The 15,996-nt window shown below is 37.0% G+C and overlaps 1 protein-coding gene across 3 annotated transcripts in view; it reads left to right on the top strand.

The window, feature by feature from the left end:
* Window positions 1–15,996, top strand: part of LOC127640107 (calcium-dependent secretion activator 2-like) — a 216,752-nt gene that overhangs the window by 167,082 nt on the left and 33,674 nt on the right. For all 3 annotated transcript variants that reach the window (XM_052122508.1, XM_052122507.1, XM_052122509.1), the window contains exons 14-17: window positions 3,066–3,167; window positions 4,370–4,433; window positions 5,118–5,241; window positions 5,376–5,476. In XM_052122508.1, coding sequence (XP_051978468.1) covers window positions 3,066–3,167; window positions 4,370–4,433; window positions 5,118–5,241; window positions 5,376–5,476 — 391 coding nt within the window. The remainder of the gene's footprint in view (window positions 1–3,065; window positions 3,168–4,369; window positions 4,434–5,117; window positions 5,242–5,375; window positions 5,477–15,996) is intronic.

The following is a 15,996-nucleotide window of genomic DNA, read 5'->3' as shown; positions in this document are numbered from 1 at the left end:
CCGCCTGACCAGATTTGATGTATTCCATTCAAACTATGAGCATGAAGTAAGAAGTATTTGTCCTGAACTTTATTCTAAAATACTTTTTTTACTAAGTCAGAAGTGATCGTTTACATTGCAAATATATCACAAAAAGCATTTGTAATTAAATGTATATTGTTTAGTTCTGCACATACAAAACCTTCATATTTAAATCATATGTATGAAAATGTACTACCTATTTGCTAAATTATTATTATTATTTTTGTTGTTGTTGTTGTTATATATATGGAATTGTTGCCCAATTCCCAATTCGCTCTAGATCCTCGTGGTGGTGTAGTGACTCAATCCTGGTGGCGGAGGACGAATCTCAGTTGCTTCAGTGTCTGAGTCCGTCAGTCTGCGCATCTTATCAAGTGGCTTGTTGATCGTGTTACCGCGGAGACATAGCACGTGTGGAGGCTTCACACTATTCTCCACTGCATCCATGCACAACTCACCACGCGCCCCACCGAAAGTGAGAACCACATTATAGCGACCACGAGAAGGTTACCCCATATGACTCTACCATCCCTAGCAACCGGGCCAATCTGGTTGCTTATGGGACCTGGCTGGAGTCACTCACCATTGGATTCGAACTCGCGACTCCAGGGGTGGTAGTCAGCGTCAATATTTGCTGGGCTACCCAGGCCCCCCGTTGTTGTTGTTGTTGTTTATAATAATAACAACTATAAAATAGTTATAATAATACTAGTAGTAGTAATAACATCAATAAAAATAAATACTGAGTGAATATTTGTCATGAATGTTATTGAAATCATCCTGAATTTAATTGAATTTATCCATGTGTTCTACAGAGAAGGTTTGTTTGGTAACAAACAACCATAATCAACAACCTTTTAAAATTCAAATTTTTTTATCTTCCTATATGTATTAAATGACTGGGATCATTGTGATTTTGTGAGTGCCTTCTCCATTGCGAGCAATCTGAACATCCAGCACTATTGCAACTAGGGGGCAAATTGCATTATTCACATGATGCGAATGACGGAAACAGTGAAAAGGAGGCTTAATTCTAGGTATGTTTTTCCCTGTTTTATTGCACGGTAGATGAAGAGCTTAAGTCAGACTGCATAGCACACCTGTCCTGGACAAACTGTGTTATTGGAAGTATCATTCATGTCAATAGCCCAAACACTGTTCAGATCCCTAGCTCTTTAAGTATGGGCATCATACTTAGAAGAAGTGTTACAATGGAATTGGATGTGCTTCAAGGTTTGAAGGATTTTTAATTAGTCAAGTCACTGAAAATGCATGAATTGTGTTAGACTTAATTACTAGCTAAATTCGTAAGGCTTATGTAGGTTTGGCGGCGTACCGGGAGCCAAGCGTGAACTGCTGATGAGGATGGACTCACAAAGAGATACAAACCAGAGTGATTCTCCGTGTACTAACAATTAAATTCCCAGGCGTCTTGTTAGAAGCAGTTAAACCAAGAGGCCTTCCTTCAGAACTAATGAGACTACACAGTACGAAAGATAAAGAGACAGAGATTAAAGGGTCGATGTTGAGTTTATACACTCCTTAGCCTTTACCATATTGCAGAAAAGAGATTTTTCTTTTCATCTGTAAGCACTGATCTCTCTCTCTCTCTCTCTCTCTCTCTCTCTCTCTCTCTCTCTCTCTCTCACACTCCCCATTTGCACACACACATCTTCTAACACTCTTCACACCCCCTCTTTGTTCTCTTGGGATTAGCTGGCTCTTGTCAAAAAGAAAAGACGGATTTCATTTAATGGAGAGAGGGATTTGAAGAACAGACAGGTTTACAAGTTGCCTTTACCTCTGTGTGTAAGGAAAGAGCTTTCTCTACAGCGCTAAGCTAAACCATTCATAAACTGTGGAGGGATTGGATAGCTGGACACAAAGCCTTCTGAACTGATGGTTTCAAAAACAAAGTTTAAAATGTATTACTATAGTTCTAAAAGTACAAATGTGTCTTGCTCAGTGGGTGAACATGTGCTGGTAACACTTAATTGTTGTGATTATGTGGCAATGAAAAAGCTAACTTTGTTTAGGTATATTTTCTTTGATTCATTTGTTTTTTGACAAAACAACTAGCTACTGTCACATTGCAGCACCTGTACAGAACACTCACTTTTATTAGTTATTATTACTTGTCAACTGTATCTTCTAGTGGAAGGATGGCAATTAATGGATTTGCTAAATAAAATAAACTTTTAATGAATATTTTGAGTCCTTAATATTTTTTATCTATTAACTGTTTTGTAAAAGTAATAATGCACTCGAGTCCAAGAAGAGATGTCTACGGGACCCGTGAAACCTTCGGGTTTCTGGCTGTGTTAAATAAAATAACAGGCCTACCTAACTTGTTTCATGCACACACTCTCACAGACAGATTAGTAAAGGGCTGTTCACACCGAATGTGTTTTTGCGTGCGTCTGCTCTGTTTTTTTCTTTTTCTATGTAAACTCATACTAAACGGATGTCTTTGACTGTTACTCAATATGATGCTGTTTCTTCAGTGTCTTGTGCTGGACCTGCCAATTTTTTAGACATCGTGTCAAGTTTAAATGAACTTTACATTTCAAAAACGCATGTCATTTGAACTGCGTCTTGCTAGTTTTTCATGCAGAAGATTCAACTTTCTGAACATGTTCAGGATGCAAAGAGTGCTTTATGCGACTGTAACACTGTATCACATTATTTGAAATTGTTCTGCACCAATCAAAGATTTGGCACTTTATAAATGGAAAGCCAATGTTTTCTTTTCCTTCTATTCTGTTGTGCTGACAGGACACAATGCCATGTATGTTTACGGTTACAATACTGTAGAGTACAAAACATATGTTGCCTACTATGTTTAAATGAAATACAGTGAAATACAGAAGGTTGAAGCATTGTTCTGTTCCACTAGATTATAATATTTGTGAAACTAATTTTAAAAAAAATACTTTGAATGAGGTTGAGGTTGATAAAGTTGAAGCACAGTTTAAGAGCAGTCGGATAATAAACAGGTGCTGTTAAGAATACAATTCGTGAGTATTTTCTCTTTGTTTTTGCAGACCGGATGGCATGGGCACAGTTACAGAACAAGAGAAGGAGGAGTTTGAGGAGATCAGATGCAGATTGTTGACTTTACTAGAGAAGAAGATCACTCATTTCAGGTGAGAAAAGCTCCCACAGCAGCTATACGCTTCTGTTCAAAGATCGGGCACAACAAAGGATAACGTTTGTTTACTGTATAGTTTGCATTTGGTTGTGTCTTTAACTACTGGCATTTTTACATCCCAGGGGCTGATGTTTATTAAAACGAACATTTAAATTTTTTCTTTTTGTTATATGAAGGTGCAATGAAAACTGAAAACTTCGTACAATTCATACATCATTCGTTTTTGCTTCTTTTCAAATGCCTTTAATGTAGATTTATAATTTTACCCTTTTGCAAGACCCTGACTTTCAATCTTAAAATCCAAAAATCTGTCATAAAAACATTTATTATATTTTTATAAACTATAACAATCTAAACAGATAATGAAATAATCAATTGTGTGAAAATTATTTAAATATAAATTTTTACACTAATTGCAACCATTCCTTAGGTGTGGCGTCATTTCCACCACGACCAACAATTTTACCACTAATACAGTTTTACCAAATCCACAGTGCCAAATGTGCCCCTAGATGAAAAAATAAATAAATACATTTATTGAGATTTTGGTGTGTAAAATGTATAACATCTCCTCAGTTTACCGTTTACACATTTTCCACACCCCCTCCTGATGGGTCATTGTTTTTATCTGACCTCCTGCTGGGTGCTGGACCCCCTGTAGAGCATTAGAAACACCAGTAAAGAGGGTTAGAGTCTTGCAGTTACAGCAGCACCTAATAACAAGCTAAAACCACTCAAACAAAAGCTGCAAACAACGTCTGGGATTATGTAAATAAATGCCAGACAGAGGCAAGACTGTAGCGGGGCGTGCTGGGGATTAAGCCTGGTGCCCAACCCAAGCTGATTAAAGCTTGTTGAGGCACTTGGTAAGTGTGCCTCTTGCCCCACATGCATGAAAATGGGGCCACTCTCACACCTGTGGTGTGAGACCTCCATAAGAACCACTTCCCATTCGCCTGCATTCATCCTCACTGGCATTGTCCATACGCGCGCTGACACCTGTCCCTCCTTCACTGCCTTTGGAAAACATCTCTATTTAAAAGACATCATTATTGTCCCATGATAGTTGAAAAACAGCAGTTTGTGACTGACTCCGTAAGCTTGTACGCAGTCTTAACCATTACTCTTTCTTCTAAGCCTTCAGTTAATTACCACTCAAGTTTGTTTAGTTGTTCTACCCTCTTCTCTTTGCCATAGGTACTGTTTCCCCTTCGGGCGACCGGAGGGGGCCCTTAAAGCCACGCTCTCTCTTCTAGAAAGGGTGAGTGTCTGCCAATTAACTGTGCATGCATTGCACCTGAAAAGCCTTATGTAAAGCATGTCTTATGGGTTATGGGAGGTGGGTTTTCTGCATTGTTGGGGCAAAGATATTCAAACTTATTAAAGGAATAGTTTGCCTAAAAATAACAATTTTGTCATTTACTCACCCTTTTGTCATTCCAAACACACGCTGTATGATTTTCTGTCCAAATTGCTCTTTTCGTACAATGAAAATAAATGTGGTTTGGGCTGTCAAGAAATGACAAAAGTGACAAAAATAGTATCGTAAAAGTAGTCCATAGAACTTGTGTTTTATATTTCAATTCTTCTGAAAGCAGACAGTAGCTTTTTGTAAGGAAAAGACTGAAATTGTAATCATTATTTGCTCAGTCTAAAATGTTTGAGAATTGCATACATTCGCACTTGCGTACATTTAAATATAGACCGCCAAGACACGTCACACCAAGTTTGACGCCATGATGTCATATTACATTGCTTCTCGCATGTCTCAACATTGACATCAAACCTGGCATGACTGCCTTGATGTACCATATTTGAATTGAATTTGATTCCTTTAATTAATTTAGAAAAGGTTCTAGAAGTGCTCTCTGTGTACCAGCATCGGCCAAATAGCATAAAGTGTAATAAATAAGTTAGTGTATTAACATACAGTATCTTTCCATAGGCCCTCATGAAAGACATTACCACACCAGTCCTGCCTGAAGAGATGCAGAAGATTGTTCAGAAGTGCCTGGAGAAAGCTGCTCTCATCAATTACTCCCAACTGACTGAGTACGCCCAGATCGAAGGTTTCGCACAAAATACCTACTATTACCACAACAGACTATATTATTTGAGATGCTTCTGTGTAAATGTACTGATATCGAAAAGTACATGTTAGGAGACATTTAATGTGAACCTTTTGACGTCTTTTTGTCAACAGAAAGCAGCCAGGCACCCCCAGAGAAAAGGTTGGAGGAAATGATCAGACTAGGAGAGCTATGTATGGAGGTGTTACAACAGAATGATGAGCATCACTCTGAGGTAAGACCTGCTTCAAGCCGATGACGTAAGATCAAATGTCTCTACATCTCATGCAGTAGGAACTCCTACAATGACAAGTTACTCAGCATCAGTGGCCTTACCAGGATAGATGTTTGGGCGGGCATTTTGGTCTTTAGGGTGGGCAACGTTCTGGGGTGGGGAGATAGATGGAGTGTATCACATGCCACAAAGTGGTAGAAAAAAAATCTAATAATCTGCATCAGTCAATATTGTTTCATTTCTTTAAAGATTCAACTCTACAAACTTGGATACTTTGGAAAATCTAATCAAAAAGTGTTAGACTGGTTCAGTCTCCGTTGTGCTCATCGTAGCAGCCTGGTAACTTCTAAACCAATCTTACTTTTCCTTAAAACTTATTTGTCTTAGTAGTAATGTTTAGTGCTTTACAAGTATAGCAACTCTAACAGGAGAGAAAACATTAATACTCACCTTTTATTAATTAAATTGTAATTAAACCCATATCTGTAACACATTTTGATATCATTACATATTTTATGTATGTATTTATTTATGTGTCAGGGACTATGCAAATTAATCAAACATTTAATTGGTTTAAATGTGCAAGATTTAGCCAAACTGGCTAATTTTAATCTGCTGTCCCTGGGCAGGTTGAAATTACACTAAAATACAGTCTATGCACACTATACATAATTAAAAAATATCCCAACAACAATCAAAAACAATAACCAACAGATCCTAATAACATGATGTTTAAAAACAGTATATAAGATCCATAAGACAATACCTCTAGCATTCAAGGTATAGTTCACCCCCAATGTATCTCCCTCATGATATCCCAGGTGTGTATGACTTTCTTTGTTCAGAACACATATAAATAATATGTCAGCTCAGTATGTCCTTGAAAGGGAAGTGGATGGTGATCAGAGTCTTGAAGCTCCAAAATTGAAAGAGTCAGCATAAACACAAAGATAAATAATATTATTGCATTAACTGCATCCTTGATGATTGTCAGGCATATTTCTGACAGTGACACACTCCTTTCATTGGCATGGAATATTTCATTGTTGTCAGAATTTGGATGTATCCTCCATTAACTTAGAGAATGTAAGTATTAGTAATCATCTACTGACACAAACCATGGCTAATATTAACAGTGATTGTATCGGCACGCACTTCACTGATACTGGTCGAGTTTGATAAATTAATTTATTGAAACAATATAAAAATAAACCAAAATATATTTCTAAATTGAAATTACACTTCAAATGAAATGAAAATATAATAAAAATAAAGAAGTGGTAAAAAAAATCATGGCCAATCAATTCCAAACATTTTACTCTCTCCAACTTCTACCACCGGCCTGTTTTGCAGTGACTTAAAAATCACTCTGCGACATCAGGTGTAAAAATACCTTGAGGCCTACAAATTAGACCATAAATACAATTGTAAATTTAAATATAATAATAATAACTGAACAATAAACAATGATCTATAGATAATTTAAAACAAATCCCATACATTGCTGTTTCATATAAGACTGCTACTACATCTCTTGATTGTCAGGGACTTAATTTGATGTTCCACTATATTTCTGAGTCTGGACATAATAATAGAACTTAATTACCACCTGCTGATGGAATCTCCAAACTGCAAATGCAGGAACTGAATTTAAACTTTGCGTTGATTTAAGATATGGCTTTCAAATGTCTTAGCGCAATGACCTATTTCTCAGGAAAATTGCAAATTGCGCTTTGCGGCACTTCATTAACATACAATACACCCAGAATTTGCACGCATACACCCACAATAGCACAAACACTCCAACCCTCGGCCACTTGCGCTTTGCGCTGGCATGAAAATTGTGATTAGAATTGGCGCTCTCACGAATGTTGTATAAGACGTTGCGGTCATTGTGCTTAGCTCTACGCTTTGCGCACTCATGAGTATAGAGTGCTTAGAGTTAAAAAAGTTATTTAGTAATATTGATCTTTTCTGCACCAAAAGCGATCGTATCCATTCGATTCCAGTAGTTAAAGTGTGGGTGAGAAACAGATCAATATTTAAGTCTCAATATTTTATCTATCCCAACCAGTAGGTGGCTGAATGCGAAAGTGAAAATGTAGAATTACAGTTAAATAAATGACTTTAATATTTATCTGTTTCTTACTTACACCTATCATATTGCTTCAGAAGACATGGATTTAACTACGGGAGTCTTATAGATTACTTTCATCCAGCCTTTTGGACCTTTAAATTTCTGGTCACCATTCACTTGTATTGTATGGACCTGCAGAGCTGAGATGTTCATTTGTGTTCTGCAGAATAAAGAAACATATATGGGATGGCATGAGGGTGAGTAAATGTTGAGAGAATTTTCATTTTTGGGTGAAGTATTCCTTTAATGGCATGCAAATGCAAAATTGTATTTCTTATTTGTTTTTTTTGTTTTGTTTTTTTGGTGTAAAATAGGACCAGAACATTTTCTATACAGGTTTCGTGAGAATAACCCAACATATCGAGTGAATCGTTTTTACATTAATTTCATGGTATTGTGCTTAGGTTGGCATGGACTCCTCAAGTTTGTTCAAAACCTGATGATCCATGATATCCCAGCATTGTGAATATTTCTAAGATCATCTTGTGTACTTCAATGGAAGTAAGGAAATCTGAGCTTAACTTGGTCAATGCCACAAATATGCTTACATTTGATAAGTGAATCAGAAATAGTGCAGAATCTTAAATATTTCTGCCGTGTATGGTTTAACATTTTTAAAATCCTAAAATTGAGATTTTCAATGTGGTCTTACACTTTTGGACTCCACTGTATATGTCGGTATTGAAGAAGTCTTAGACCACTTTGCTCTTAATATACCGGCATTTGCCATTGAAAAATAATGATCAACCACTTGTTGATTCTCTAGAAGTCTAATAGGTTACAGAACACATTAGTTACTGCTGTGGAAGACCATGCACCACACTTGGAAAACCTTAATTACATCACAATAACACAACATTTTCAACACAATAGTCCTGACAAGCACCAAAGACTCCCTACTGGTTTTGTACTTAGAGACACAAACAAGATGAACTCACCATCGATCATGTGTTCCCCTACATGTCTCTTACAGTCCTTTTTCAACATATGTTCAAAGAAGCCCGCAGCCACACATACAGAGAATCAATCTTTGTTTATCATCAGGCATTTTGATAACATGGTGCTCCAGAAGATATTGTATGACCATTTTAGAGCAGACTCGTGATAATTTGCCATCTTGCTGTCCATTTCCTTCGCCACATTGCCACAACAGTTGTTAGCAAGTGACAGCTTACTTGTCCAATTTCAGTCCATAGTAGCGGCAGAGGAAAACAACGCCCACGGCCCATCTGCACAAGGACAGCGCTCGCAAATGCTAACATTAAAAATTTTTAAATATCGAAGAAAACCAATTAATCCTAGGTGTTTAAGCTTCATTGAAAGAGACAAAGCTAGTTTTCCTAAACAAAAGTGTAGCTGAAGACATCTGTTTGCAAGGTGCAGGGCTATATTTAGGCCTCAAGCTTCCAACAGCTGTCACAGGTGACAGAGACAATGATGCCAAAACGCTTGTGCCTAACAAGACAAATGTCCCACATGCTGTCACAAAGGAAACTTCAAGGTGTGGGGTTGTGGTGTTCTCAAATCTACCTTAGTGAAATTATTTTAGCACTCATTTGAAATTTGTACAGTAAATTCAAAAAGTGAAACATTTTCACTGAATGTATGTCACACCAACAGCTAATGAAATATGTTTTACATGGACAGTAGGTCTTAAAGTAATAGTTCACCCAAAAATGAAAATTAATAATTTACTCATCCTTATGTTGTTTCAAATAATTTTTTATTAATATAATGGCAATTGATAAACTTAATTTAAAGCTTAAAAAGGATCGAAAAGTATCATAAAAGTGGGTCATGCCACTTGTGCGTCATATTCCAAGTCATCTGAAGGCATACGATTGTTTTGTTGAGGAGCTACCCAAAATTTAAGCAAAACTTGCATTGTTTTTCAAGCCTGAGTGTGGTTTGTTGTCTGTACAGCTGTGCATTGCTTATACTTTTGCTTCATCTTTTTAAATACCTCTAAATGACATTCACTGAATTAAAGGTAAGAAATACTTTTTATTAAGTGTAATTCAGTAAAGATATAATCATAATTGTTATCAAGAGTTTTGTCTTGTTTTCCATTTAAAATCCTTTAAATCCTTAAAACAGATACATTTACTTGAGAAGCAACATTTAAGATATTTAGGCTTGCCTTTAAGTATCTTAAATGAAGATCTATTCTCTAAAAGCAAGTCTAAATATCTTATATGCTGCTTCTCAGATGAATCTTTTTTAAAGGATTTTTAGATATATTTAAATATTTGTATTTTTAATATTATATTCAACATTCTCACATAACAATTTTTTCTTCTGCATTATAGCTGCTAAAGTTAAATGTACATTGTTTTAAAAGAGTTTTAGATATTATTTTTGGAAAGCAAGCCACAACAAAAACAAATCAAAACTATTTTGTTGCAGTATAATGGGGCTAAGACTTCCCTCTCTCACCTTTCTGTTCACTTCAATCCATCTTTAACTCACAAAAAAAACCTCTCTTATTAATAAAGCTGCATATTGCCAATTTTAGAAAAAAAAGGATTGTGTGTCAAAAGCAAGATTATAAAGACCACATTCCAATATTAGTGTAACAATCAAACCCCAAACTTCCCACTGAACCAAACAAACAGAAAAAAGAAAAACGTACACATTAACCCCACGCATGACATTGCCATCCGGCGTACATCCCTCTAAACTCAAACAGTCCATGTATGCCAACAAGAGTCCCCACAACAACTTTGCATTAATATGAGTGGATTATCTCTCTTCACATGGAATGTAAATGGGTTGGGGCCATAAAAAGAAGGAAGGTTATTTATTTTCTTAAATGTAAGAAATATGATATAGTGTTTCTTCAAGAAACGCATCTTTCCCTGCAGTAAGCTGAAAAATTTGGTAAGATATGGGGTGGGCATGTTTTCTTTAGTGCTGGCTCAAGTAAGAGCAGGGGAGTTATTACATTGATAAGTAAACATATATTTAATTATTTGTTTCAGACCCTTCTAGATATATGTCTTGCCTCTACAGAATTATTCATTCCTTTTCTAAATTCTCAGGATACAAAGTCAATTGGTCTAAATCCAAAGCTTTGTCTCTGACCGGGCACTGCCATGTAACGGCTTTTCAGCCGGGCACCTTCCAGTGGCCAAAACACAGCATTAAGTATTTGGGTATTTTATTCCCAGCAAATTTGTGTGATTTTAGTTAGTGTTAATTTTGACCCTTTAATAAAAATTTTTTTGAGCAATATGATGTGACAAAGGTGGGCTATGCTTAACCAAGATTTGGTTTTATTATTATGCGTTCGATCTCAGACATTTGGCTCATTGATTGCTTCCACCTGAGAGAGCCCCTCCCTGTTTTTGTATTGAACAGGAATTTCTTGCACCTATTTCGCCATTATAAAGCCTTTCTATCAAACTAACCAGAAAGGTTAGGTTACACCCCGTTATCTCATATTTGCACTCGGTATGGACAAAAGTGTCCAGGGTGTTTAATTCGGACATTTGTTTAAATGTTGCCTCAAGCATATGGCTGAACCCCAAATTATTTATTAATATTATATATATATATATATATATATGTATGTATTATTTTTGAGTGTGTGTGTGTGTATTCTATTTGTGACCACAGGGATGTTCATTGGGGGTGGGGTTGGTGATTGGGGAGGGGTAATAGTGGGGGTTAAATAGACAATGTATATATTTTGTATTTTCTTTGATATATGTTTGTGTCAATAAACATTTTTAATTGAAATAAATAATTATATGTGTTTGGAACGACGTGAGGGTGAATAAATTATGAAATGTTTAAACTAAAGTGCTTAAAATGGTAATATGTTTGTAATAATATTTATGAATTAGATTTTTCAATATTATTTCTCTCTGTCTCTCTCCAACAATCTTGTGTTTGTAATTGCATTAGGGAAGAGAGGTAAGTATGTCTTATATTCAACTCATGTTGTGTTGTCTAGTATTTTCAAGAACACATTTTTTATCATTCATGCATTTAGTTTAATTGTTCTTGTTTTTTTATTATTTTTATTCATTTATTGTTGAAAGCCCAAAACATTTTTAAAGCTATCTAAAGCCAAGATTGTTTTTGCACTCGTTATATTATCTATGTTAATGTAGAATAAGAAGAAAGAAAGCCACGAATGAACTAGAGGTGTTTAAAATCATCTAGTTGCAGGCTGTCTGAACGACTAACTAGTCTTAAGGAAACTCTGTATAATTAGGCTGGTGTAGCATAATGTTCACTTGACAATCCTCAGATCTGCATTTGTAGCGATTTATGGCATTATGCTGTATAAAGTATAACTTTTTAAGTTAGAATTGACTAACTCCCTAATCGACTTGTCAGTTGTTGGATAACTATTTGACTATCCTGACCCATTGCTGGAAGGAGCTAAAGAGAGCACAATCTAGTTGCTGAGACATGTTAAATCTTGTTGTGGTGGGATTTTTTAGCACATTGTTTCTATGTTTGTCAGCCTCACACTGTTCAAACTCTGCTTCTGAAAGCCCAGAAGACAAGCTCCCTCAAGGCCAGCAACTGTACAACTTCAAGCCAGACAAGAATGACTTTCGCCCCCTCCCCATACACAACCATACACACACTCTGGCACACACACAGATATTCCGACTCAATAGGACCCTTCAGTAAGTCCGCATTCTCCTCTTCACCATGTATTTTTCACTGTGACTGATTGCACTTTTATCCATATTGCTTGATACCGACCGTATTGGAAAGTTCTTGGCTTGCATGTCAGCATAAAGAGTACGAGAGAATATAGTCTGCTTTCTTTTTAACACTCTAAATTAAATGGACTGCAGCCGTCCCCAACAATCAAGAAGCGTGTGGAAGAAGGCAAAAAGAAATGCATTGATGGACTTGGCTCTTTTCAGAAGGGCCTTCAATGCATACTGGCAAACAATAAGTAGGTGAACAATGAAGGAAGACAGCACCAAGATTTTACTCTTTTCACAGGAGAATTCAGATGGATGTGATGATCTGCTGCAGTAAACTACAAAAGACATATTTTTATTGATCTTTAGCCTTTTAAAATAGTAATATCTTCTAAATTTTTTGAAATATATATTTTTATGTGCATCTAATTGTTACCTTTGACATGGAAATTAACTGCCACTCAAGAAATGAATATAAATTGTTGATTAAAAATAAAATGCTTTTTCTGGCCATTTAAAGGCGAATTAAAGGGACAGTTCACCCCAAAATTAAAATTTTCTAATTATTTACTCACCCTCATGATATCCCAAGTTTGTATGACTTACTTTTTCAACAGAACACATTTGAGGAAAAATAGAAAAATATCTCAGCTCAGTGGATGGTGTTTTTTAAGACCCAGCTGTCCCCCTCACTAGACCCACTGCAGTTTGCGTATCGTCCAAACCGTTCAACAGACAATGCCATCACCACCACTCTCCATCTGGCCTTCACCCACCTAGATAAAAAGGACTCATAGTTTCGAATGCTGTTCATAGACTTCAGCTCAGCATTCAACACAATAATTCCTCAGCACCTGTTTGGAAAGCTGAACCTGCTGGGCCTGGACACCTCCCTCTGCAACTGGATCCTGGACTTCCTGACTGGGAGACCTCAGTCAGTCCGGATCGGGAACAGCATCTCCACCACCACCACACTGAGCACTGGGGCCCCCCAGGGCTGTGTGCTCAGTCCACTGCTGTTCACTCTGCTGACTCATGACTGTGCAGCAATGCACAGCTCAAACCACATCATTAACTTCGCAGATGATACAACCGTGGTGGGTCTTATCAGCAAGAACGATGAGTCAGCATTCAGAGAGGAGGTGCAGCGGCTAACAGACTGGTGTAGAGCCAACAACCTGTCTCTGAATGTGGACAAAACAAAAGAGATGGTGGTTGACTTTAGGAGAGCACAGAGTGACTGCTCTCTGCTGAACATTGACGGCTCCTCTGTGGAGATCGTCAAGAGCACAAAATTCCTTGGTGTTCACCTGGCGGAGAACCTCACCTGGTCCCTCAACACCAGCTCTATTACCAAGAAAGCTCAGCAGCGTCTCTACTTTCTTCGAAGGCTGAGGAAAGCACATCTCCCACCCCCCATCCTCACTACATTCTATAGAGGAACTATTGAGAGCATCCTGAGCAGCTGCATCACTGCCTGGTTTGGGATTTGCACCGTTTCGGACTGCAAAGACCTGCAGAGTATAGTGAGGACAGCTGAGAGGATCATTGGGGTCTCTCTTCCCTCCATCAAAGACATTTACAAAAAAACACTCATCCGCAAAGCAACCAGCATTTTTAGAAACTGTCATCTTTTTGCACTACTGTGTACTGGTCGGCGCTGCACTGTCTCTCACTGTGCCTATTGTCTTGTTAATTTTTAGTAATTTATTGTACTGTCCCTTACTTTTTGCACACGTTTGCACATGCACTTTATATAGGTATGTTATTTAGTCTCATGTGGTTCTGTGTTTGTCCTATGTTGTTTTATGTAGCACCATGGTCCTGGAGGAACGTTGTCTCCTTTCACTGTGTACTGTACTAACTGTATATGGTTGAACGACAATAAAAACCACTTGACTTGACTTGATGTGCCATGACGCTTCTACATAATATTCCATAGACCGATTATATAATATAGTTTGCAAGTACTGGCATTTCCTTCTGGAAATGCAAACCTAGTTGCTATACTGTATTAATTAATTATATTTACAATGTAAGTGTTTAAGGAATAGTTCAACCTAAAATGAAAATTTTCGCATCATTTACTGACCCTCATGATATCTCAGATGTGTATGACTTTGTCTTCAGCTGAACACAAATGAAGATTTTTTTAAAAGAATATCTCAGCTCTGTAGGTCCATACAATACAAGTGAATGGTGGCTAGAACTTTGAAGCTCTAAAAAGCACATAAAGGAAGCATATAAATGTAATCCATATGACTCCAGTGGTTAAATCAATGTCTTCAGAAGTGATTTGACAGGTTTGGGTGAGAAATAGATCCATATTTAAGCCCTTTTTTCTATAAATCGCCATCTTTGACCAGCCCTGACTAGTAGGTGGCGGTATACACACAGAACGTGGATTGCCTAAAGTAAAAGAAGAATTTTGATTTAAAATATAAAGGGATTTAAATATTGATCTGTTTCTCACCCACACCTATCATATCGCTTCTGAAGACATGGATAAAACCACTGGAGTCATGTGGGTTAATTTTATGCTGCCTTTATGTGATTTTTGGAGCGTCAAAGTTCTGGTCACCATTCACTTTTATTGCGTGGACCTACAGAACTGAGATATTCTTCTAATAATCTTAGTTTGTGTTCTGCTGAAGAAAGAAAGTCATACACATATGGATAGCATGAGGGTGAGCAAAATATGAGAGAATTTTCATTTTTTGGTGAACCATCCCTTTAATATGTTCTATGCGTTTTTATAATAATTAAAAACACACTATGATCGGAAATTAGTACACATGGTGTTTGAAACTTCCGAATCAAAGCTTTACAAAACCAAGCTGCGGGCATAGATTAAACGTTCCATTCTCATATACATCTCCATCTTTGAGGACAGTGTAGTACCTTTCAAGGTCTCCTCATTGTGTTTTTTTGTCATCTACTGGATTGACTATCTTTTTTTCATGTTTTTGTTGTGTTGGTTGGTAAGACCTCGGTATTGTTCCTTTTGTTTTTTGTGATTCTTTGCTTTTTGTCATTATTGTTTGTGATTCTGTGCATACGCATGTGTAACATGTGTGGAGTATTTCTTGCCTTTAAAATGAAAGTTATCTCATTATGTACTCCCCTCTATTATGTTCTAATGCCGTGCTTAACCCATAAGATTTTCTTTTATTTTTTACATGGAAAACAGAGATATTTTTTAAGAATTGTACTGGTCACTTGATGTCTGATTTGTGAAATGTAAGCGCAGCGTAGTTCTAGAAGGAAGACTAGCAGCTGTACATCATCGCATCATTAGCTAGGTGGCTCCTAGCAATCATATGTAATCCATTTCTTTATAAGTCTGCTCACAATCTATCACATTGCTGTTTCAGTAATGGCAACCTCCACCACCCCACCGCCACCAGATGAGTCCCGTCCTGCACTGGGTTAGGCTTCTTGCCCCTGCCTCCTATCTCTGGTAGGATCTGATGGTTCAGAGTACAACAACTTCAGACTGCCAGACGGGGCTTAAGCCAAAGAGAGACATTACATTCCTGTTTTATATTCATCAAATTAATGTAATCTAAAACTTTACTAAAATCTGCGAGTCTTCCTGATAGAACTAATTGTTTTGAGTCTGATGTTTTGAATGCATTGCTGATCAAGTCTGATTGATTTGTTTACATATTGGGCAAATCGGTTCTTGATTTCAGATAATTTTGGACTTG

The sequence above is a fragment of the Xyrauchen texanus genome, chromosome 49 (genome assembly GCF_025860055.1).
Source record: "Xyrauchen texanus isolate HMW12.3.18 chromosome 49, RBS_HiC_50CHRs, whole genome shotgun sequence".
Lineage (NCBI taxonomy): Eukaryota > Metazoa > Chordata > Actinopteri > Cypriniformes > Catostomidae > Xyrauchen > Xyrauchen texanus.
The sequence above is the reverse complement of the archived record's forward strand: the minus strand, read 5'-3'. Positions and strand labels throughout refer to the sequence as shown.